Below are 24607 nucleotides of genomic sequence, written 5' to 3' on the forward strand. Positions count from 1 at the left end.
CTCATTTTAACCTGAAGTTTTAGAAGTCCCCCATGCTGTGTGCCCAAAAACAGTAACGTAATGGTGCTGTCTGAACAGCCTTTCCAAGTACATGTTAATTATGGTAATGAAGGGAGAGATTAGAAATAAAAATAATTCACTTTATTGGTATTAAAAAGAAAGAAAGATAGACTGGTGAGATGGCTCAGTGGTTAAGAGCACTGACTACTCTTCCAGAGGTCCTGAGTTCAAATCCCAGCAACCACATGGTGATTCACAACCATCTGTAATGGGATCCAATGCCCTCTTCTGGTGTGTCTGAAGACAGCTACAGTGTACTTGTATATAATAAGTAAATCTTTAAAAAAAAGCAGATAGACAGTGTTTCCCATCTACAGCTGTAGGCTTTATAAGAAGACAGTACAAATGAGATGCCTTTGCCCAGAGCAGTGGGCATGCCTGTCCCTCTGTGAATAGGTGTCCTGAGCAGTTCCTCAGGGCACTGGCCAGGAGTTCTAAGGCATGGCCACCCATTTGTGTGCAGGCACAGCACGTTCTTCCAGATGCCGCTTTCCTGCAGGTCTCCGCAGAGCGGTTGCTCTTAGGTACTCTTGTGCGCCACCACTCAGCCTCCTCTGTTCCTTTGTCAACTATTCTTTGGGGTTACTCTTTTCATGATCCTTTAACTTCCTGTAAGAGAAAAAAACCTTAATTCATATATGCTGACTGTAATTTTAAAGATTTTTGCTTTGTGTTTTACATAAGACAGTCTCAGTGTAGTAGCAGACTGGCCTAGCACACACTGTCACCCAGGCTGGCGTCAGACTTGGAGCTTCCCAAATTGTGGGATTTACAGGCATGAGCCACATTGCCTGATTTGCTCTTTAAGATTATTTTTATGTGTGCGAGCATTTACCTGAATGTGTATATGTGCACCACTGGTGTCCCTAGCACCCATGGTGGCCAACAGATGCTTGTAAGTTGCCATATGAGTGCTAGAACCAAACTGGGTCCTCTGCAAGAGCAACAAATGTTCTTAGCCAATGAGCCATCTCCATTTTTAAAGTTATGTGTTTATATATGGACTTTGCTCTTGTGGCTGTGAGTATGCTCAAGTCCAGAAGAAGGGATCTGATCCCATGGAGCTGGATACAGGTGGTTGTGAACTGCCCAACTTGGGTGCTCGGAACATTTAGGACCTTTGCACATATTCCTGGAAGCCTACGATGAACTCTGTGGGTCCTGTAAGCCTTCTGACATAGGCGAAACAGTGAGTATGTGTGGTTTCCCATATGTGGCTATAGGAAAGGAGCCATAGTTTTACCATTCTCAGTAGAATAGACCCCGACCCCGGAAAGAACTACTTAAGGGGTTCCTCCAGTGCCCTGCTCAGACACTCTGCTTTACCCAGATGTTCAGGGCTTTCTTCTAAGGACATTGTTCCTCTGGTTGTCCAAATGCCCTGACTTCACTGTTTGTGTTCAGCTTCTGGTTGAGTTCGCCATGTTTTCATATTGGTAGCTTTCAGAGCTAGCTCCTGGGTATCTTATTGTGATGACATCTTATCCCTAAACCCAAGATCAATAGTGGGATCAGTGTTGGAGACAACAGTAGGTAGCAGCTTTCCTTTCTCTTGCTAGTGTCCTTGTAAGGGAATGCATAGAGCCATGTTCCGAGGGCAGAGGACCCACAAACCAGTGGATCTTGGGAACTTGGCAGACTTGTATCAAGTACCGTTTGATGGAGTACTGGTACTTAGTACTGATTAAATACCAATTATATTTGGAAGTCAAGCATTACATTTCCTTACAAGGACACAAAGCTGGAAAGGAAAATGCTCTGTCACCTGCTGTGTTGTCTCCAGCCCTGGCTCACACATGGCTTTGTACATGAGTCATCTTTGCCACTTGACCATGACAGGCAGTACTGCATCTGGATGGTGGCTTCCACCTATAATCCTACAACCAGGCTAGTCTGGGCTACATAGCTACATAAACAGACTGTCAAAACTGCTGAGACAACAACTGCAGGGGATGGGACTTCTCAGGACTAGATCTAAATAGGAAGAAAGCTGGGGATGGTTCTTTCCCACACACCGTCTAGAATATTCTCTATGTAGGTTTAGAATATTCCTGATGATGCTCCCTGGGCCAGCTCCAGAAATTAATCTTTTCCTCTGATATAACAAAATACCCAAGAACAAAAGAAACCTTTCTCTTTTTATATATTTTTTGAAGATTCAGTTTTAGCCTGGCAATGATTGGCACAAGCCATTAATCCACAGCACTTGGGAGGCAGAGGCAGATAGCGCTCTAAAATTTGAAGGTAGCCTGGTCTACATTGTGAGTTCTAGAATAGCCAGAACTATATACAAAGAGACCCTGTCTTGAAAAGCAAAACAAGAAAAAAAAGATCATTTTATTTATGTATATGTGTATATATCTGTGTGGCTGTATCCCGTGTATATACAGGTGCCTGTGGAGGCCAGAAGAGGGAATCAAATCCCCTGATTGACAGAAAATTGTGAGCTGCCCTGTGAGCGTGCTGGACACAGGTTCTCTCTGTAGTCCTGGGACTTACTCTGTAGACTAGGCTGGCTTTGAACTCAGAGAGTGACCTGCCTCTGCCTCCTGAGAGCTGAGATTACCAACCCTGGATATAGGGGAGTCACCTAAGAAAGAAGAAACAAAATCTCAACTTCCTGGAACTGAAGACTTACTTCTGTGGTGAGAACAAACTGCTCATGGGCTGAATAGTCCTTTTGGCTAAGTAGCTGTTCTAGGAACAAGCCAATGGCTTCAAATAGAGACTTGCAGTGGGGCTCAGTTTGCACAGTATCTAGTGGCCCTTAAGTCTGTAGCCCTGGTGTTCTAACTCTTAGTCATAGTATGCCTACCACAGATCCCTCCTCAGTGTATCAGGGACAACAGGCCTCCGAAGTCAAACCCAGGCTATTCCAGGCCACCTGCCCCATGCAGCACTGCCCCCTTACCTAGGCTTCTGCTCTTCATGTAGTCTGAGAGCAATTTAGAGAGGATAGGTACGAGGCAGACAACAACACACATCTCCAACCCACCAAGGTGTGCTCCGTAATCCTCAGCTCAAGGTGAAGCTAGGGGTGGCCGCAGTATCTGCTAGGTATAAAATGGGCAGCAAAATGTGGTGCTCCCCGACTCTTACTGAGGGCCCGTGTGGACCATACAACCTAGTTACCAACATCTAAGGTCCAGTTTCTATACTTGCTGGGGTCTTGGCTCTCATCAACACCTGGAGGCAGTGCCCTGTTGCAGATGTGAAGACAGAAAAGGAAAGATATGGCTAGGATGTTGGTAGAGTATTTGCCTAAGTATTCATGATGGCCTGGGCTCTACCCAAGAACCACAGAAACCTGACTGCCTGTAATCCCCACCTCAGGAGGTAGAGGTCAGAGGATCAGGAGTTCAAAGTCATCTTTGGCTATTGAGTAATTCAAGGGCAGCTTGCACTACAGGAGACCCTGCCTGTCTCAAAAAGGAAGAGGAAGATATTAAATAAAGGTACAGTTCAGAGCACAATCAACTGACCAGTCCTTGTTCACATCGAAGCTGCCATTTCCCTCATATCTCAGTCTCCTCCACAGCTTGCATTCCATACATTCATTACATCCAAGCCCACCAGAGTGGACCTGATTCTCAAAAGACCCATGCAGCCCCTAGCCCCTGCCCAGGAAGCTAACCACACCCCCGGTAAACATACCTAGCTTGCCAGGGGGCGGCTCAGGCCCGTTTCTCCTCCAGTACCTCCACTCAGGCTTGTGGGGGCTGCACTGCCGCAGAGATGTCTCAGAAAGGATGGGGTCAGTGTTGACTGCCCTGCTTACCATCTGTCTCTGAGGCAGTCCCACCTCCAGGTGCCTCTCTGAATTTTCTTCCTCAGAAGAGGAGGAAGAGGACATATTGTGGCTGAACACTGCTACCTCTTTAGGACCTTGTAGGGACAAGAGCTGAGCTGTGGGCTTCTCTGGCTCTGGGAGTTCTCTGGTTGTGAGCTCTGAGGTCCCGGTGAAAGGCCACCAGCTAGGTCCCACCAGAGGGCAGCTGCTCTGACACTGAAGCTGGCAGCAGGCACAGGAGAGGCAGGGAGGGCATAAGAAGGAAGAGTCCAGAGGATGCCTGTGTGCAGTGCATCCAGTATTGGGTCCCAGCCGAGAGCAGTGAGGTGCCCAGAGACAAGAACGGTGGCAGTCCCTGGTGTGAGGTGTTTGTAGTCTTTCCACGGCCTTCTTCCAGACTGTGGGGGGCACCCACCTGACCCTGTCCAGAGGCACCTTAGCTGTCTTGCCATTCCAAAAGTGAACAGGGATTTCTTTTTCTTTAGATGCTATGAATAGAAAACGGAGACATTTCCTTTTGAATTCCTGGCTCTTTGGAATGCCCAGAGCCAAAGCCTCAGCCCCACCCCTCTCCTCTTTCTGGATCGCCATGTGCCACTGTGCCCAGAGAGCCTGTGGGAACGGCTCCCTCTCCTGTACCTTACTGACCATCAGTTCTGGACGATTTACTGGTGCCTGCTTGCTTCCTCAGCTAAAGATGACCCGGAAGGGCCTGGATTTCATGCAGAACCAAAGTGAAGCCTCAGCAGAAGCTGTGCTGTTTCGCTGGCTCGAGAGGATTGTCAGTCCCTGGAGGACTTGACGATAATGGGGAAGTGACTCTCCCATGATTCTAGATACTTTCACCACCACTACTAACAGAGCGATGTTTGGTTTATTGGTTTGAGTTTGAGACAGGTCTCATTATGTAGTCCTAGCTGACTCCAGATTCGTTATCCTCCTGCTTCAGCCTACTAAATGCTGGAATTACACACACACACACACACACACACACACACACACACACACAAAACATCACACCCACCTCTTGGTATGGTTTAGGTGATCAATATAGACATGGTAATTTTTAGGTTGTTTCCCTTGATTTTACTTTATACTTTTTTGGTTTCTTGTTTTGTTTGCTAAATATTCTTTATTAATTTTTATCTTATATGTACAAGTGCTTTGCCTGGATATATGTAAGTGTACCACATTCATACACGGTGCTCAGGGAGGCCAGAAGAGGGTATTAGATCTACTGGAATTGGAGTTACAGAAGGATGTAAGCTTCCATGTGCGTGCTGAGAACTGAATCTGGGTCCTTTGTAAGGATAGCAAGTCCTGTTAACTACTAAACTACCTCTCCAACCCCTGCTTTTTGGGGTGTGTGTGTGTGTGTGTGTGTGTGTGTGTGTGTTTTGTTTGAGAAACTCTTACTCTATAGCCTAGACTGCCTTCAAATTTGCAGCAATCCTCCTGGCTCAGCTTCTAAGTGCTAGGCTAGCATTACGGCATAAGCCACCCTGACTGTCATCCCTGACATTAAACGTATCATATAGCCCGGAAAATAGGACCATGGCTCAGCCGCCACTGCAGAAGGCCGCCAGGAACGCTGGAAGGGCTATTTTTGCTGTGGTTCTAAGACCCCCTGAGCTCTGATCACCAATAGTGCTCCTTCCCCCATGACACATCTCTCTCAGGGTCACGGTAGCTCCCTTACCTCTTTGTCCTTTTTGTTTCTTCGAGCCCAAGAGAACAGTGCCCGGGCCATACTGCTGTTGCTCCGGTTCCCAGGGTGCCAGCACCTTGTCTCCCAGCTGCAGTGAGTGTGGCACAGATGGTGAAAACTGAATGACATCCTCTGGAAACACCACTCTCCGCTGCTGGGCTGGCAGCTTTACGTCAGTGACAAGGGGTGCCTCAAATTCCACAACCAGGGCCCCCCGCTTCTCCAGCTATAGGGAAAAAAACAATAAGATTTAACACTGGGGCTAGAGAGATGGTTCATAATTAAGAGCACCGGCTGCCCTTGCAGAGGCTAGAGTTTGGTTCCCAGCACCCACATAGAGGCTTGCAACTCTCTATGGTTCCAGTTCCAGGGTCTCTAACTCCCTCTTCTGTCCTCTGTAGCCACCAGGCACATATATCCTGCACATATATACATGCAGTCTGTCTTAGTTACTTCTCTAATGCTTTGATAAAATACCATGACCAAGGTAACTTATAAAAGAAAGGATTTATTTGGGGCTCAGTTTCAGTGGGTTAGAGCCCATGGCCATCGTGGTGGGGAGCGTGGCAGCAGGCAGGCAAGCAGGCATGATACCTGGTTTACATCTCGATCCACAGGTACAAGTCGGAAAGAGCTGAGAATGCATTGAAACCTCAAGCCCAACCCCACCAACACCTCCCCCCCCCCACCCTGAGACACCTCCAACAAGGTCATGCCTTCCAACCTTTCCCAAACCGGTCCACCAACCGAGGACCAAGCATTCAAATATGGGAGCCTATAGGGGTCATTCTCATTCAAACCATTACACAAAGCACTCATACACATGAAGTCTTTTTTTTTTCTTTTCTTTTCTTTTTTTCGGAGCTGGGGACCGAACCCAGGGCCTTGCGCTTGCTAGGCAAGTGCTCTACCACTGAGCTAAATCCCCAACCCCAACATAAAGCCTTTAAAAGAAAAAAAAAAAAGGACCTAAAATCCAACAGAGGGATAGAGTATGGTGACACATATAATCTTAGCACAAGGGAAGTGGAGGCAGGAGAATTGCTTTTGTTGGGGACAGCTTGGGGGTTTGTACTGTGTACCAGACCATGCTAAGCTACACAAGTGTCAGGGCAGTTGAGGCTACAGACTGAGACCCTGTTTAAAAAAATAAAAGATGGGGCAAGCAAGATGTCTCTGTGGGGAAAGGTGCTTGCAGCCAAACTTGACTACCTACGAGTTCAATTCCTAGGATGCACAACTGTCCCAGTTGTCCCACCCACATGTCATGACACATATACACATGAGTACACACACATATATGACTCTTAAAAGAAAAGTACTGGAGCTGGGGGCATAGCAGAGAGCATTCCTAGTATGTACAAGACCCTGGGTTCCCTCCCCAGCACCACATAAACCAAACATGGTGGAGCAAGAGGATCAGAAGGACCGAGTTCAGGGCATCCTGGGGTACATGAAGTCCTATGACAAAAAACTAAAACTTGGGATCCAAGATGGCTCAGTTGCTATAAGAACACTTGCTGGGGTTGGGGATTTAGCTCAGTGGTAGAGTGCTTGCCTAGCAAGCGCAAGGCCCTGGGTTCAGTCCCCAGCTCCGAAAAAAAGAAAAGAAAAAAAAAAAAAAAAAAAAAAAAAGAACACTTGCTGCTCTTGCAGAGATCCCATGTTTGGGTCCCACCTCTCACTCCGGTTAAGGAGGGATTTGATGACCTCATCTGGCCTCTGTTGGCATTACATGCACATGATACACTCACATACAATTAAAATAAAACTGATTTTAGGAAGAGAAGTCCAAAAGAAGTAAGTTGCCACTGAAGTCGGGCCTAGGCCTGGCTCCTGGCACTTCAGGAACAAGATGTTGTGTGTGAGAGCAAACGTGCACATCCTCATTCTTCTTTCTCTGAGGCTCATGGCCATAACTCAACACGCCGGATCTTCCTGAACAACACATGGACATTTTTCTTGCTGTTAAGAGATGAATTGTGTTTCCCCTTCTGCAAGTTAATGTACTCAATCTTGGTCCCAGGACCCCAGCCTGTGATCTTTTTAGGAATCAGGCCATTATAGGTAGAATTGGTTAAGATGAGGTCACAGCGAGCATGGCAGGTCCTTGATCTGACTGATGTCTTTATACCAAGAGGAGATTTGCGGGGCTGGAGGGATTGCTCAGTGGTTAAGCACACCTGCTGTTGTCGAGGACCTAGGTTCAGATCCCAGCCCCCACATCAGGCAGCTCACAGTCACCTGTCAGCCAGATCCAGCAGAGCCAATACCTTCTTCTGGCCAATGCACATGAAAGTACACAGAGACACAAAAGTAAAAATATTTGTGAAAAGGAGGAAATTTGAATAGAATAATATTCAGAGGAAAAACCATGTTAAGTTGAAGGCAGAGATCAGGGTGATACTTCTGCAAGCTATGGAAACCCCAAGATTTTGATCAAATACTGGGAATTACAAGACTGACAGGAAACAGAATCTTCCTTGTAGCCTTTAGAGAGAACGGACCTTGAAACACCTGACTTACTGCCTCAAGAAATGGGAAAAAACAAGTTTTGGTCATTTCGGCTGCTCATTTTGCGTGGCACTTCACCACACGGCCGCGGCAACTTAGCCCAAAAACCAAACTCCTGAACGTACACAGCTAAGACACCTCAGGCGCGACCAGGGCACCAGCGGAGTGTGGGGAGCTGCTGGGGAGAAGGACTTGCCTCCGGCGCAGCCTTTATCTGAGCCAGATAATAAAAGCCATCCTGCTCCTTTCTGGCCAGGACCCAGGAGCCAGCAGCATCTCCGACTCTTCCCAGCCAGCTGAGCCCCGGCCACTGCGGGTCAGCAGTGTGAAAACATGGGCAACAGGAACCACACCTGGGAAAGCAACGAGATCAGCGATGAACACAAACATAAAGACATCGAGAGGACCCTAGAAATGGCTCGCAGGGTAAATGCGCTTGCCACCGAGCCTGATGATCTGAGTTCGATCCCCAGATTCCACACTGTGGAAGGAGAACACTGACTCTCCGCGTGCGAGCCGTAGTGCGAGTTCTCACCTGGATAAATGTAGAGTGAGTGAAAGGCAGAAGGAAACGCGCCTCTGGAGCGGAGCTGGGAGGAGACTCGCTGCATGAGGATGACAAGGGTGTGAGCAGCAGGAATCGGGGAGAATGTGGCAATCTTTGACTTCCTGTAAAATCGGCTAAACTTCAGGAGTTAGCAGAAAGTGAAGGCAGTTTTTGGACCGGGCATTTGTTTCACAGTAACCACAATGAAACCAACTGTATGCTTGTGTTAATGAACGTTTGAAAGAGGAGCTGGGAGGTGAGTCCCAACCCAGTAGACAGCATACTAGAAAGTGACCAGGGAACCAAACTGTAAGGAACTTGACTCAAGGGGTCAGAGGGTATGGAAGTACAGAGAAGCTCATGAAGGGGCTAAGGAGTAGTGGAAGATGAGGCCAATTCTGGGAACTCCAATTCTGGGAACTCCAGTGGCAGGGCTCTCTGGCCTAGGGCAGTAGAAGAATGAGGGACCTGACCTTTGTGGTTTGGTTTTTCTTTTTTTTTTTTTTTTTTTTTTTTGGTTCTTTTTTTCGGAGCTGGGGACCGAACCCAGGGCCTTGCGCTTCCTAGGTAAGCGCTCTACCACTGAGCTAAATCCCCAGCCCCTGGTTTTTCTTTTTCCTTTTTAAAGAATTATTTATTTATGTTAGGTATATGAGTATATGATTATCTTCAGACACACCAGAAGAGGGCATCAGATCCCATTATAGATGGCTGTGAGCCACCATGTGGTTGATGGGAATTGAACTCAGGACCTCTGGAAGAACAGTAGTCAGTGCTCTTAACCATCGAGCCATCTCGCCAGCCCTTGGTTTGGCTTTTCAAGACAGGGTTTTTCTTTGTAGCCCTGGCTATCCTGCGTAGACAAGGCTGGCCTCTAACTCAAAGAATTCCCTGCTTCTGCCAGAGTTAAAGTGCTGGGACTAAAGCCACCACAGCCCAGGTTTTTTGTTTTTGTTTTGTTTTTTTAAATTCAAATATTTATTGTTACTTTTAGGATTGTATGTGTTTAGATTCCCTGGAGCTGGAGTTACAGGCATTTGTGAACCACCTGATATGGGTGCTAGGAATTAAAGCCAGATCACCTGCGACAGCAGTATGCACTTTTTAAAAAAAAGATTTATTTATTATGTATAAGAATACTATAGTTCTGTTCAGACTCACCAGAAGAGAGCATCAGATCTTATTATAGATGGTTGTGAGCCACCACGTGGTTTCTGGGATTTGAACTCAGTACCAGTGCTCCTAACCACTGAGCCTTCTCTCCAGCCCAGCAGTATCACTCTTAACTGCAGAGTAATCTCTCCAGCCCAAGAGGGTCTAGGTTTTTGAAAAAGCTGTTTTGTACAAAAACCTGAATAAAAAGATGCTTTATTTGGTTTTGAATAGGGAGATCCAAACAAATAAATTAAGAACTTGAGCAATGTGTTGGAGAGATGGTTCGGTGGTTGAGAGCACTCGTTGCTCTTGAAGAGGATAGAGATTTAGTTTCCAATACCCACATGGCTGCTAACAATCTTCTGTATGTAACTCTAGTTCTAGCAGATCCACTGCCCTCTTCTGGCCTCCTCGGGTACTGTATGCATGTAGTGCACAGACTTAGGCAGGCAAAACACCCATATACTGAAATAAAAAATTTAAGTTGATCACTTGGACTGGTGTGTCCCTATCCCAGGCAGTCTGGTTCCTAGAACTTGCTACAGGCTGAGGTTCCTTTGTCCCCTCATAGTCACACTTTAGAGAGCTGACTGAAGATGCTGTTCTGGGAAATCCCAGACATTTGAGGACATCCAAGTGCCATTAGGACCAGGAAAAGAGGAGAAAGGAAGGAGGAGAGACAGAGGTTGGTACCTGGTGACTGTGCAGTGCGTGGGCAGCCAGGCTGCTTGTGTGGCAAAGGGACAGGCGACGGACATGTCCCAGGGTGGCACCGCACCATGCAGGTCAGGGGCTTTCACGGTTGTGGCCACACTGCAGCATTTGGGCAGCGGCAGCCCAGGCCTGGTAGAGGGCTGCATGGCTTTCAGAGTGCCCACCTGGAGCAAACACAGGCATCACAGCTGTAGCCTTGGCCCAGCAGAGGACGTACCCCAGGGTTCCCCCACACACCCAGAGTTTCCCCTTTGGAATACTTAACTCAGAACGTCCCTGGGGAACTAGGGTGGACTGAAGAACTTAAGCTAGGGGCTTTGAGAACCCTTTGATCATTCTTCAGACGCTGCCACTCCCTGTCTGTTACCTTTTCAAAGATGAGCCACAGGAAACACCTGGCAGCTCAGCTCCAGTTGGTTTGACCTCCGATTGGAGGACCTCAGTGGCTGGGACTCCTTGGAGCATGCTTGTTCCCTTTACACACCCTGCCCTGACCAACTGACCCTCAGCAGAGGCCACCAAGTCCCCTCCTAACCTGGTCACCTACAAGACTCAGGACCATCCCCTTTGTGGACTTCAGAGGTAGCAGCTGCCACCTAAGACTTATTAGGGTCTACCCCTGCCCAAAGTCAGAGGTTGAACCCCAAAGGGACTTACCTAAAAGTGCAAATCTGGCCTAGACCTCAGCCTTGTCCCAGTCTCTGCCTCATCTGACAGTTGGAGCTCATGGCATTGGTCCAACAACTCTTGGTTGCCAAGCAGGTTACTATGGATATGAGCCAACAGGCTACAATAGAGCTCAGGAAGGTACTGAGCATGTGCAAAGGATGACCGGAAGCATTGGGAAGCTTAAGAGTTGTGGGTAAGGGGGAGAAATAAGGGCAAATTTTGTATTCTCCCTTTATCTCCAGGGATTCTAGGGCAGTCCTGTAGGGCTGACAGCATCTTCCTAGTGAAGGCAAGAGACTTGGGGCTGGAAAGATAGTTCAAAGGATAAATTGCTTGCTGTGCAAGCACAAAGGAAGGTCCCACAGAGCAGCTGAAGATGCCCTGAAATGGGCGAGACTGGACAGTGGTGATGCTGTGCACTATACAAGGATGAAGGCAACAGTAATAACAAGCAACAGTCAGGAATCCTGATTAGCTGCCAGGCACCGTTAGTCCCTGAGTAAACTCACAGGAAATTACTGTTATTATTTTCTTCATTTTGTGGATGAAGATCCCAACATGAAGACAAAGTGAAACTTTAAACTCAACAATTTTGTTTTGGGGGTTTTGTTGTTGTTGTTTAAATTTGTTTGCCCCCTCCATTTTCATGTGCATATATTATGCATGTGTATATAGGTATGTTCACATATGTATGGTCACACATGGGGAATGTGTGTGTGCACGTTGTGCACGTGCTTGAACCACCCTTGATCTTGATCGATCTTCTACCTTATTCACTGAATTAGGGTCTCTCAATCAAACCCAGAGCTTGCCCGCATGCTTTCCCTGGAGATGCCCAGCCTCCATTTTCAGAGGCTGGATTTACAGGTAGGCTATGACACCCCACCCCCATTACCCCACCCCCCTCCGTATTTGCGTGAAATGCTGAGGGTCTGACCTCCAAGCCCTGTGTGTGCCTGCCTGCCTGCCTGCCTGCCTGCCTGCCTGCCTGCCTGCCCAATGAGTGCTCAATCGCCCAGTCATCTTCCCAGCCAGTCCCAGAGGCTTGGAAAGCAGTGTGTAAACTGCAAGAAAAAGATGCGTCTAAACTAATTGGAAATATCCAGCTTTCCATACTTTGAAGAGAGCCTTCCGCCAAGGCTGTGTGTGGGAAGTGCAGAGAACCGGGGAACTCCTGTACCCTCAGAGTTCTTAAAGCAGAGAGACCAGCGTGGGATTCTCAATCTGCATGAGATACTTTAGTACATCTGAAACCCAGGTAAGCAACATTTAATGAAGGTTGATATTGGGGGTACTGCTGTGTCCTGGAAACCACGTGAATGAGATCTACTGACTGCTTCTGCTGCTGCAGACCCCATTTGGGGAAGAACTGACTCAAATGACTCTCAGAGCCGGGTCCAGGGAGCCACAGTTGGTTGTTCGAGGGTTTTTCTTGGTCTCAGTCTCATCCGGGTACAAGAGAGACTGCAGGTAGCTGATATACTTGATGGCAGCTCTGAGGGTCTCCACTTTGCTGAGTCGTTTCTCCAGGTAGTCCTCTGGCAGGTGCCGTCGCAGCCGGGCATAGCCTTCGTTCACACACTTGACTCGCTGCCTCTCTCGCTCGTTCCTCTTGCGGATGAAGGCCGGCCCATAGGTATAGTCACAGCGCCTGTAGTTGGTGTAAGGCATAGGGAAGGGGAAGGGGTATGGGTCCCCGTAATTGTCCATGATCAGGGTGTCACTGGAAAAGGGCAGCAGAGGCAGCTCGTCCGTGTAAGGGGCCGGCACCGGGGCGTCGGGGCATAGGTGGACAGTAACCATGGGGTCCAGGTAGAAGGGCCTGGACAGTGGCAAGTGGGCAGACTCTGCGAAGACCGAGAGCCTGTCTGGAGGGCTGGGATAACTTCTGGTGTCCATTGTTTCCTCTCTCACCTAGAAACACAGGAGTGCTTATCAGTTTGGCCAGATTAAAAGAACAGTTTTGATCTACTTTCTTCAAGATCCAGGTCTTAGAGACTTCTGCCTAGGCCTCATATTGAAGCGTAGACAGGGTTATAGTAATTTGTGTAGAGGTGGCCAGGACTCATAACTCTGGCCCTCAAGAGGATGGAGCAGGAGAATAGCTGTGAGTTCAAGGGCAACCTGGTCTACATAGTAAGTTCAAGGGTAGTCTGGGCTATATAGTGAAACTGTCTCAAAACACTAACTAACATCACTAACAACAACAAGAAAGGAGAGAGAGAGAGAGAGAGAGAGAGAGAGAGAGAGAGAGAGAGAGGGAGAGAATATGAGGGGGGTAAAAAGGAGAGGACTTTTTAATCTTCTCTTCATCAAAACTGTTATTACATCTCTCTCTCTCTCTCTCTCTCTCTCTCTCTGTGGGGGGGTGGGGGTGCTGGGGGCACTGAACCCAGAGTCTTGTCCATGATCAGCAAAGTGCCTTGAGCTACACAGCCATTACTTTTTGGCCTTTGGCTGTATAAAGTAGCCTCAGTGGATTTTCCAGGCACACTCTAGTTCACCTGTCGCCTAGGACTCAGGGAAGGCGTGCTTGTGTGCTTCCATTGCAAATCTTTTAGAAGCTCAATCCTGAGGTTCCCTTATTCTGTGTCCTCAGGCCAGTTCCTTCAGCCTCTCTGAGCCTCACTTGCTTCCTATACCCACTTGAGAGATTGGCTATCCTGCAGTGGTTAAAGGGGTTTAAATTTTAGAAGTTCAAGTGATGCATCAAATCCTGGAGTTAGGTGTTTTCCTTTTTCTTCACAGATGGAGACTTATGGAGCCCCTTTCTCTGCACCTCATGGGAAAAGCTGGTTTCTGTTTTCCCCTACAGTGGAGAATCAAAACATTGATGTCTCCAGAGCACAGTTGCTGAGGTCTGAGCTTGCCTGTAATTACATAACCTGACCGTGGGCCTCCAACAGCAGAGGAATGGAACTCCTGGGCTGCTTCTCAGGGAGTAATTGTCCAGTGTCCTTCGGAGTCACAGGCTTGGCACACTGAACAGAAAGGAGGCGCAGCAGGAGCCAGCAAACTAAACGCTTACAGGCAGGATGAGGTAACACCGTGCCTCTCTTCCATTTGTATTTTTGAGCCCAGGCCTTGCTCTGTATTTGCCGGCCAGATAGTCGTTAGCTCTCTGAGGCAGGAGCCTAGCATGTGCCACCACACCTAACTTGGCTCTGGATCCTCTTTACCTGAGCACAGCAGGAACCCTACAGGTGAGGGAAGGACCGGGCTTTAAGACCAGATTCTAGTGTTTCCATCTTTGTGAAAAGCCTCTGAAAAGATAAGAATCAGAAAGGCCTTCCAGGGCTGGAGGGCCGGACTGCGTGTGAGGAAGGGAAAGGGTTGTAAGAAGCCACAGTGGGACTGGCCGGAAACAGAGTGAGTGCCTGGAAAAATGTGTGCTAAAGAGTGTGGGGGAGGATAAGTGAGTGTAGCACCAATTAAAAACTAAAACGGAGGAACGGGAAATGGGAGATTCCAAATTACTGACCAAATGACCTACAGTAACTAACACAAGACAAACATCTCTGGAAGATTAAACAGGAGCCAGAATTCTGTCAAAAAGGGAAGCTGGGGAGAGAAGAAACTAGTTAGGAAATTCCCAAGTCAGGAATTCAAGAGGCTAAGAAAAAGGGCAGGTGTGCTGAAGCCACCACAGCCAGCGAGTGGGGACAGAGGACGCAGCTCCGCTGGAAGATACTTGCCTGACACGCATGAAGCCCTGGGTGCAAATCCCAGCACCAAATAAACCAGAAGCTTAAGGTTAACCTAGGCCAGCCTGGGATCCAGGAGACCCTGTGTCAAGACGAGACAGAACTGGCGAATGGGAACGCAGCCTGCACCATTTAGTATTGCCTACAGGTGACAAGCGAAATGAAACCATATCACCGGAACACGGCCAGAGTCACGGAGGGGATGGTTGCCTACATCTCACGGGCCTGTGGGCTTCCATCAGGATATCGTCTAGTTTGCTTTTCTTATTTTATACATGAGTGTCTCCATGCATGTATATGCCCCACATGCACGCCTGGTATCCACAGAGGCATGTACTGATCACACACACAGATCCTCTGAACTGGAGTTATAGGCTGTTCCAAGTGGCTTGATGTCCTTGCTGGGTCCTTTGGGAGAGTAGCAAATGCTTGTAATAGCTGGACTATCTCTCCAGCCCCCAGGGTATTGCCTTAAGTATTAATTGATGTTGAGGGCCCCACCTCATTGCAGATGGCGTCATTTTCTGGGCAGGTGACCCTGGGCTGCAGAAGACATCAGTCAGGAAGCCAGAGAGAGCTAATAAACAGGGTTCCTCCTTGGTCTCTGCTTCAAGCTCCCGCTCCTTGAGCTCCTGCCTTGTTCCCCTTGATGTCGCACTATCATTTGTAAGCTGAAACAAACTTTTTCCTCCCTTAAGGTGCTTTTGGTCTCAGTGTTTTCTCACAGCAACAGACCGGAAACTAGAACAGCCAGGTTCCTCAAAAGTAAAGCAGATGTCATCAAAGCCACTTGTGCAGAATTTTATTGTGGGTCACGCTTTTTACCCTGAAAAATAACTTAAATAATTTCTTAACTCTTGACCCAGGTGAAATCTGAGTAATTCGCTTACACCACAGGTAATTAAGATTGTACATTTTAATGAGATTTTGACTAATTCTTAAAGCATGGCGCATCTGAAGACACATTGACGGTCAGGCTTTTCTATTGAGCATTTCCAAGGACTCTACCCCTCAGGGAGACCTGACATATGATCACTTAATTCACACAAGAGAATTTAGCCATACAATTTAGGAAAATGAAAGCAAGAAGAAGGTAAGACAGGGAGCCTGGTGGAGTCTGGATGTGTGTATGGGGGGTTGAGCACAAGCTTATCTCAAAAGAAAGCAGTGGGCTGTTGATGCTGACCCTCCGACTTCCATCTACACACATGGCTGACAAGCACACCTACCTCGGGACTATCTCAGGTTTCTGTCTTAGAGCTCTTCTGGGAAATAAACAATGAAGTCTTAGTGATAAAATCCTCAGAGATTCTTAATGCTCCACTGAGCATAAAAACGTCAACTTTCATAATTTAAAAAAATATCTAGAATTAAAAAAAATAAAAAACCCACCATTGTGCATACAGTTAAACTATGGGATGTGAGAGCTGGGGCAGCCTACAGCTGCCTCCTCCCCTCCCTCCTCGGACGCTATGGTAAATTGCTAAGGTTTCAAAGTTAGCCGCAACGCTGGTGCCAGATGCCAGAACCTGAGTTCCTCAGATTTCATCAGGGGGACAATCTGAGCCTTGCGTTATATGGGGAGTCATCAATTTCTTAAGACAATAACATAATGCTATCGACGACAAGCTTTTATCCACTGTGCCTGGGGCTTTCCTTACGAATCCTGGTCTCCCCGTGGGCCACTGTGGAGAAATGTCTCTTACCTGCTTTGTAGTTTAAGATGCTGTACTGGGGACTGAGTCTGACTGAACCTGATTTATAGGTGGTCATTGAGTGAAAATATGCAAAGTAGCTTACAGTTAAACAGAACTGGCTGGCTCCGGCTTAGCTGATTTTTTTCTGCCTACTGTGGAGCTCTGACAGCAGCCGACAATCTAAGCTGAAAGGCTTGCTTCTGAAACTAGACACTTGGGACAGACTCTTTTGTTTAGAGGGTACTCCCATCCATCCAGGTTGTATGGTTTTATATAAAATTATTTATGAAAAACACAGTAGTCTCATGATATGCAAATGCTGGTCAATTTTTTTTTTTTTTTTTTAGAGAGAGTAAGACTAAGAAGGTCCATGTGACCTTTGCAGAGTGAAATCTCTTGGGTAGTGCAATACAACAACACGACCCTGAGAGCTGGTGCTTCTGTAGTGGCAAAATAGCTTCCTTCATGACAAACCAACAAACAAGGGATGGGGATGCTACAAGTGCTTACTTTTATATATGGGGAGAAGTTTTTCCTGCTTGCTTCCTTCAATCAACAAAAACTGGTGATCATGAATAGAATGCATTTTATAATATAATATTCTAAAGCATTGTTGTGTCTCAAAATGTGTTTGAAGGGGCTGGGGAGATGGTTCAGCAGGTAAGAGCGCTTGCTTCAAAGCATGAGGACCCGAATTCAAATCTCCCAGAACACATATAAAAAGCCAAAGGTAGCTGCATGCGTACCTATAATCTCAGTGCTGAGGTAGGGGCAGTCAAGCAGAGGATCAATGGAGCGTGCTGGCCAGCCACCAGGCTAGCACCAGGTGCAGGGAAGGACCCTGCCTCAAAGGAACAGCATGTAGAGTGATAACACCTGACAGCCTTTCATCACACACACGCACACACAAACCTTACACATACATACACACACCATGCATGCACATGCAAGCAAAAAAAAAAAAAAACCAACCCTGCATTTCCTGAAAATGTTTATTAAAATATATAGGAAAGGTCTTTATTTTAACTAAAAATAACCAAATACAATATATGCCATGTTATAATCTTAAATTTCTGCAAGATAGTCTTTGAAAATGGAAATATCTACATTAAGTTTAAGAAAACGTAATATTTTAAAAGATTTTTTTTTTTGGTTCTTTTTTTCGGAGCTGGGGATCGAACCCAGGGCCTTGCGCTTCCTAGGTAAGCGCTCTACCACTGAGCTAAATCCCCAGCCCCTTTTAAAAGATTTTTACGTTTTTATTTATGTGTCTATGCCTTTGTGTGTGGATACGTGCACCTGAGTGTAGGTGACTCTGGAGGTCAGAGGAGGGCACCAGATCCCCTGGAGCTGGAGTTACAGGTGGTTGTGAACGGCCCAGTGTGGGTCCTGGGAGCTGAACCTGGGTCTTCTGCGAGAGCAACAAGAGCTCTTAATGCTGAGCCATCTCACCGGCTTGTACTGGAGAGCTTTAATGTCAACTTAGCCCAAGCTAGAGTCACTGGAAAGAACGGAACCTCAATTGAGAGAATCCATCTATAAGATTCCGCTCTAAGGCATTTTCTTAATTTGTGATTGATGGGGGAGGGTCCACTGTGGGTGATCATCCCAAGTTCTCTAAGGAAGCAGGCTGAGCAAGCCATGAGGAGCAAGCCAGTAAACAGCAATGCTCTCTAGCCTCTGTATCAGCTCCTACCTCCAGGTTTGAGCTCCTGTCCTGACTTCCTGTGATGAGGAACAATGATATGGAAATGTAAGCCAAATAAACCCTTTCCTTCCCAGTTTGCTTTTGGTTGTGGTGTTTCATACAGCAATAGTAATCCTAAGACACAGCCCCAATACATAACATTTACTTTTTTATTGAGACTATATAGCCCTGGCTGGCCCAGAATTTACTAGTAAGAACAAGCTGGCCTCAAATTCATGGAAATCTACCTGCTCTGCTTACTGAGTACTTGGGATTAAAGGTGTGTACCACCATGCCCAGCCCAACATAACATTTTAAAACATTTGATATTGCCATTAACTCATGTTTTGCAATTAATGCCACATTTACTTCTCTGCATATTCCAGTTGTGCTGACATTCTTTTTACCATTAAAACCCTGAGTCTTGGGCTGGAGATGTGGCTTAGTAGAGCATTTGCCTAGAATATAAGAAGCTCCGGTTTGATCCCCAGCACCACACAAATCTGAGCATGACGACATACTCCTATGACCCTAACACTTGGGAAGCATCGGCAAGAGGATCAGAAGTTTTGAGTTATCCTCAGCTGTACATTGAGTTTGAGGACAGCCTGGTCTACATGAGAGCTTTTGATGTTCTGAGACCTTTTCAGCTTTGCACATAGATTTTTGGAACCAAATTTGGACTCTAGATTCAAATTTTGAGCTAAGTCTTCTTTGATATCGATGCCAGAATAGCAGCTTGTGTAAAGACATTTTCCAAGACCTCGCCCTGGTTTAGAATAAAAGCAGTTCTCAGCCTTTGGTTTCTGTATCCACCTCGGTCGCTTCAAAGGTAGTTTTTCCGAGGCAGAACAGTATTTCAAGGCTAGGTTTCCTAATTTTTTTTTCTATTCTTTTTTTCGAAGCTGGGGATCGAACCTGGGCCTTGTGCTTGCTAGGCAAGCACTCTACCACTGAGCTAAATCCCCAACCCCCTAGGTTTCCTAATCTTAAGTGATGCACCTGCAAGGAAACAAGATCCGGTTGGGAAGACGAGCCACATGTGGGCAGAGGCTATGTCTTTGCAGCAGCTGCAGCTACCTAGCCAAGGCCTGTGGGTTTCCTGGATGGATGAAATGTTTCTTCTGGTCCAGCCCAAGGAGGACTAGCTTAACTATAAAGAAGCAAGGTGAAGGTTTGCCTTATTTAAGAAACCTGAAGAACAGGGTTGGGGATTTGGCTCAGAGTAGAGCACTTGCCTAGCAAGTGCAAGGCCCTGGGTTCGATCCCCAGCTCCGAAAAAAAGAATAGGAGAAAAAAAAAAAGAAAAAAAAAGAAAGAAACCTGAAGAACACCCCTTCTGGTTGCACAGAGAGAGTATGAACTTTCTCTTCACCCCTGTCCCTACATGAAACTAAAATTATATAATTTTAAATGTTAATTTTTCTTTTGTTTCACAAGGCAGTATTTTTCTAGAAGAATATATAATCATAGGTATTTCAAGTTTTTTCTTTTTTGTGTTTTTTAAAGATTTTTTTTATGTGCATGGGTGTTTTGCCTGCATGGATCTCTGTACACTATATAACCTATGGGTTCTGAATAGGGCACTGGATCCCCTGGAACTGGAGTTATGGGTTGTTTTGAGTTCTAGGAACTCAAACATGTGGGTTCTAAGAACTGTACTCAGATCCTCTCCAAGTGCACCTACTGGGCCATCTCACCAGCCTTTCTGTGTTTTTTCTTTTTTTTTTTTTTTGAGATGGGGAAACTTGACAAGTAGCTGAGGATAGCCTTGAACTTTTGACTCTTCTGGATATACCTCCCAAGTGCTGAGATTACAACCACATACTACCACAACTGACTTTAAGGATCAGACCTGGGCTTCATGCATTCTAAACAAATACTCTATCCCCAGCCATTTTCACTTTCTAAGAACTTTATGAACATTGGTGTGTGTGCGTGCCTGTGTGTGTGTGTGTGTGTGTGCAAGCGTGCGTGCGTGTGTGCGTATTCACTTGTGGAACTCAGAGGACAGCTTGCAGGGATTAGGTTCACTCTTCTACCCAGTGGGTCCCAGGGATTCTTGGGTCATTGGGCTTGGTAGCAAGCACTTTTACCTGCTAAGTCATCTCCCTGACCCAGTTGTACTTTTAAATTTCAAATTCTCTCCAACCTGTTCCCTGTTTGTACATAGGGAAGCACCTGACTTTAACATTCTGAAATCTTGAATGTAATCACTTATTTCCAGAGGTTCTTGTTGTTTGGTTTCCTAATTAGAAGACAGTGTCATCCTTAAGAAGTCTCCTTTCCCTCTTACTCTGCATCTTTCTTCTTTTGTGGCATGAACTAGGACTTACAGGGTGAAGTTAAAAAGTGTCACAAGAGGATGACATCCTTGTCTCCCCAATCTCAAGGGGGAGGACTTACAGGGTGAGGTTAAAGTATCACAAGAAGACATCTGTGTCTCCTCAATCTCAAGGAGAAGGTTTCTAGCTTCCTGCCAGTAAATATAATTTATTATTACATAAATATAGTTGTTGCAGTTTGTTTTCTTGAGCTACTGGTCTCCTTCTGTAGACTATGCTGGCCTTGAACTCCTGGCAACTCTCCAGCCAGTTTCCCAAATGCTGGGTTTACAGGAAAAGCCACTATGTTCAGTTTGTGATTCCTTATCTGGTTGGGGAAATTCCTCTTATTCCCAGTTTTGCAAGAGTCTTTCTTTCCTGTGTATGCAGGTCCATGTGCATGTGGAGAACAGAGGGCTACCCATGGTATCATTCCTTGCCTCTCCACCTTGTTGGAGGCAGGATGCATAAATAACTGGTCCATTCCACTTCTGCATGTAGCTTTTTTATGAGGGTCCTAGAGATTTGAACTCAGGTTTGTGTGGCTTTTTTACCCACTAAGCAATCACCTTTATGAATTTTGTCATATATATTCATGTCTTTTTGTGTGTGTGTGTTTGTGTGTGTGTGTGTCTGTCTGTCTCATTACACAGCCCAGAAGGACTTTGAATTCTAAGCAACTCTCTTGCCTCAGCCCTCTGAGTGCTAGGATTATGCTTGGTTTATGATGTTAAAGGCCTTCAGCTTGTCTGATCACTTGTGTACTTAGGAGTACATCGTCTTTCTCTGCACCCACAGACCCTTAATGCAGAGCCAGTGTCTTAGGATTGGGTTGCATAACGTGTTTTCAAACAACAGCATACCAAATGTCTCGGTCACATGCTTATCACAGCATGAGAGGAAGCAGGAAGGCTGGAGAGCAGACACACCAAGGGGGCTTTGTCAATTATTTTATTGTTACATTCCAAAGAGGATGTAGGAAGGAAAACGCCAGTTATCCAATAACTGTTAGACTTCTCAGAGAGAGGCAATCTGAACCCTAGTCCTAGTTCAAAGCTGCCCACATTAGTTCAAAGAGTTGCCTCTCAGCAAGACAGGAGAGGCTGACCAGTATGTGTATGTCACTCATCCAGGAAGGCTTGGGCTTAAGAGAAAATGTCTTTATTCTAAATGTTCAAGTCCTTAGAGCTACAAGAAGATGAGGAAGACCACACACGCTGAGACTGTGTTTAGTTATAGTGTAAACTAGCAAATGGCCAGTTTGTTCTAGGACATGTTGCATCAGACATCACAGTGCACGAAACAAATCTTCATGGCATGAGGAGCCGCCAGGCATTTCAGATCCAACTTGTCATGAAATGGAGCCTCAGGCCAACCAGAATCTTAGGTAATGTAGTCAGTGCAGAAGTCAAGTGGGGAGGCCAGCAAGCTGAGGAGCCAGCTACACTGGGACATTAAGGAGTGTGAGCCAGCTACACTGGGACATTAGCGAGTGTGAGCCAGCTACACTGGGACATTAAGGAGTGTGAGCCAGCTACACTGGGACATCATTAACGAGTGTGAGCCAGCTACACTGGGACATCATTAACGAGTGTGAGCCAGCTACACTGGGACATCATTAACGAGTGTGAGCCAGCTACACTGGGACATTAGCGAGTGTGAGCCAGCTACACTGGGACATTAGCGAGTGTGAGCCAGCTACACTGGGACATTAGAGAGTGTGAGCCAGCTACACTGGGACATTAGCGAGTGTGAGCCAGCTACACTGGGACATTAGCGAGTGTGAGCCAGCTACACTGGGACATTAGCGAGTGTGAGCCAGCTACACTGGGACATTAGAGAGTGTGAGCCAGCTACACTGGGACATTAAGGAGTGTGAGCCAGCTACACTGGGACATTAAGGAGTGTGAGCCAGCTACACTGGGACATTAAGGAGTGTGAGCCAGCTACACTGGGACATTAAGGAGTGTGAGCCAGCTACACTGGGACATTAAGGAGTGTGAGCCAGCTACACTGGGACATTAGCGAGTGTGAGCCAGCTACACTGGGACATTAGCGAGTGTGAAGTAGAGGGTCTGATGCATTCAGATCTGTCTGGAAAAGTGACTTGAGAGAGCTACTGGGGCACTCCCAAGGCGTCCCTTCCTCTCCCACTACACGAAAGAGAAGCACAACCACGCCTGGAAATTATCTTGAACACCAAGTTAGGACTGCGTGGTGAGAAAGAGAGCTTGTTCCAGGCACAGGACTTTAAAGATAACTCACAGGCAGCTTAATTTTATTAGTAAAAGTCACAAGTAGGAAAAGGTTTACTGGTTGACTTGGAACTGTGTGCTTTAAAAATGTCTCTATTAATACATTAACAAGAAAAACACTAAGCACAGGGTTTGTTTCCAGTTTTGAGTCTTCCTCCATCCAGCAAGGTTTTGTAAAAACAAACAGGGAATTAAAATGCACAGACACCCAGTCAATCCTTCTCAGTTGTCTGCCATGGTTTTTCTAGTCACCTTTATTCCAGTTCCCAGTTAGCTGAGGACAACATGTCGGTCAAAGACAGACTTTCGCTGCTCCTGGACCTGAAGCTTCCAGCGCTGCTGTGCGTACTCCACCTTGTTTAGGACATTGGCTCGGCTGCGAGAGCGGGCCAGCACATCATGTGCATTTGCAAAAGGCTGGTGGTCCTGAAAGTCAAGATAGAAGGTGTTAGAGATGGCAGGGTGAGCATTAAATGTTCGAGAACAAACAGCCTGTGAGTGAGACCTAGGGCAGGGTGTTGGGCCCTTCAACAATCAGAAGCAGGACAAGCTCAGCTGCAGAAGCCGAGGATTCCAGAGACAGGAGGAATAAGGAGTATGTGAGACATGTGGTCACCATTTCCAACAGCGTTTTCCTTAAAGGAGAGAAACCAAGACAAGGACAGTGGTCATTTGCCTTAAAAAGAAGTATTTCATGATTAGTGGGGGAAGAAAGTCTATTTTCTTGGGTCAGTGAAATGGCACAGCAGGTAAAGACATTTACACCAAGCCTGACCTGAGTTTGATCCCTGGACCCCCACAGTGGAGAGAGAGCTGACCCCTGCAAGTGTCCTGTGACTTTCACATACCCTGAGGCATGCACGCGCCCACATTCTCACTCCTACTCCCCCAAAAACAAATTAATTAATGTAATTAAACTTTGTATTTTATTTTGTTTTTAAGATTTATTTATTTACATGATCGCTGTCTTCAGACACACCAGAAGAGGGCATCAGATCCCATTACAGATGGTTGTGAGCCACCATGTGGGTGCTGGGATTTGAACTCAGGACCTCTGGAAGAGCAGTCAGTGCTCTTAACCACTGAGCCATCTCTCCAGTCCCCAAATATGTTTCTTTTTTCTTTTTTTTAAAGGCAATTAAATTTAAATTAATTAATTAAAAAAAAGAGCTAGAGTGGGTTAGTGAGACGGCTCAGTGGTTAAAGCACTGACTGCTCTCCCAGAGGTCCTGAGTTCAATTCCCAGCAACCACATGGTGGCTCACAACCATCTGTAACAGGATCTAATGTTCTCTTCTGGTGTGTCTGAAGAAAGTGACAGTGTACTCATATAAATAAATAAAACTTTAAAAGTAGCAGTTAAGTCTGCTTGCTGTTCTAGAAAACCTGAGCACATTCTCGAGCACCCCTGTAAGGCAGCTCACACTTGCCTACACCTCCAGCTTCAAGGATCTGACACCCTTTCTTGGCCACCCAAGGCATCTGCAAAAATGTACACAAATGACACATAGAATCTTTTTAAAAATTTTAGTCATTTTCTTGTGCCTTTCTTTCCCTTGAGATAGGATCAGTACATGTCACCCAGGCTAGCCTGGACTACTATATTGTCCAGACTGACCACAAGCTAGTGGTCTTCCAACTTCCCACCCCCAAAAGCTAGGAGGCACACACCACCCACTCCGGACTTAAGAAGCCTGTTTTCACATTACTGTCTCCACGACAGATATTAATGTAGAACTTTTCTCTGTATTGATCAATATTTCATCACTCATCTATGACAAAA

The 24607-nt window shown here is 46.4% G+C and overlaps 3 protein-coding genes and 1 long non-coding RNA gene across 7 annotated transcripts in view; 1 reads left to right on the forward strand and 3 right to left on the reverse strand.

Moving 5' to 3' along the window:
- Window positions 1–126: 126 nt before the first annotated feature.
- C1h11orf16 (similar to human chromosome 11 open reading frame 16) lies at window positions 127–11230 on the reverse strand. 3 transcript variants are annotated; one of them, NM_001024287.1, is given in 6 exon segments: window positions 127–669; window positions 4266–4338; window positions 5550–5784; window positions 8269–8425; window positions 10468–10652; window positions 11146–11186. In NM_001024287.1, coding segments are annotated over 5 exon segments (672 nt in total). In that variant the 5' UTR covers window positions 10635–10652; window positions 11146–11186; the 3' UTR covers window positions 127–629.
- Window positions 11231–11289: 59 nt separating this feature from the next.
- LOC147996912 (uncharacterized) lies at window positions 11290–17168 on the forward strand. The gene is made up of 4 exons (XR_015652331.1): window positions 11290–11350; window positions 11943–12024; window positions 12264–12415; window positions 13906–17168. It is a non-coding gene; the product is annotated as an uncharacterized LOC147996912 (long non-coding RNA).
- On the reverse strand, window positions 12411–13056 carry Ascl3 (achaete-scute family bHLH transcription factor 3). The gene has a single exon (NM_001271234.1). The coding sequence runs from the start codon at window positions 13054–13056 to the stop codon at window positions 12532–12534; it is 525 nt and encodes a 174-aa protein (NP_001258163.1). The 3' UTR covers window positions 12411–12531.
- A 4335-nt stretch (window positions 17169–21503) lies between the features above and the next one.
- The window catches only part of Tmem9b (TMEM9 domain family, member B), a 19281-nt gene continuing 16177 nt past the window's right edge, over window positions 21504–24607 (reverse strand). For both annotated transcript variants that reach the window (NM_001106289.2, NM_001398743.1), the window contains 1 exon segment: window positions 21504–23250. In NM_001106289.2, the coding sequence (NP_001099759.1) occupies window positions 23095–23250 (156 nt within the window). In that variant the 3' untranslated portion in view covers window positions 21504–23094.

Source organism: Rattus norvegicus, chromosome 1 (genome assembly GCF_021556685.1).
Source record: "Rattus norvegicus strain SHRSP/BbbUtx chromosome 1, alternate assembly SHRSP_T2T, whole genome shotgun sequence".
Lineage (NCBI taxonomy): Eukaryota > Metazoa > Chordata > Mammalia > Rodentia > Muridae > Rattus > Rattus norvegicus.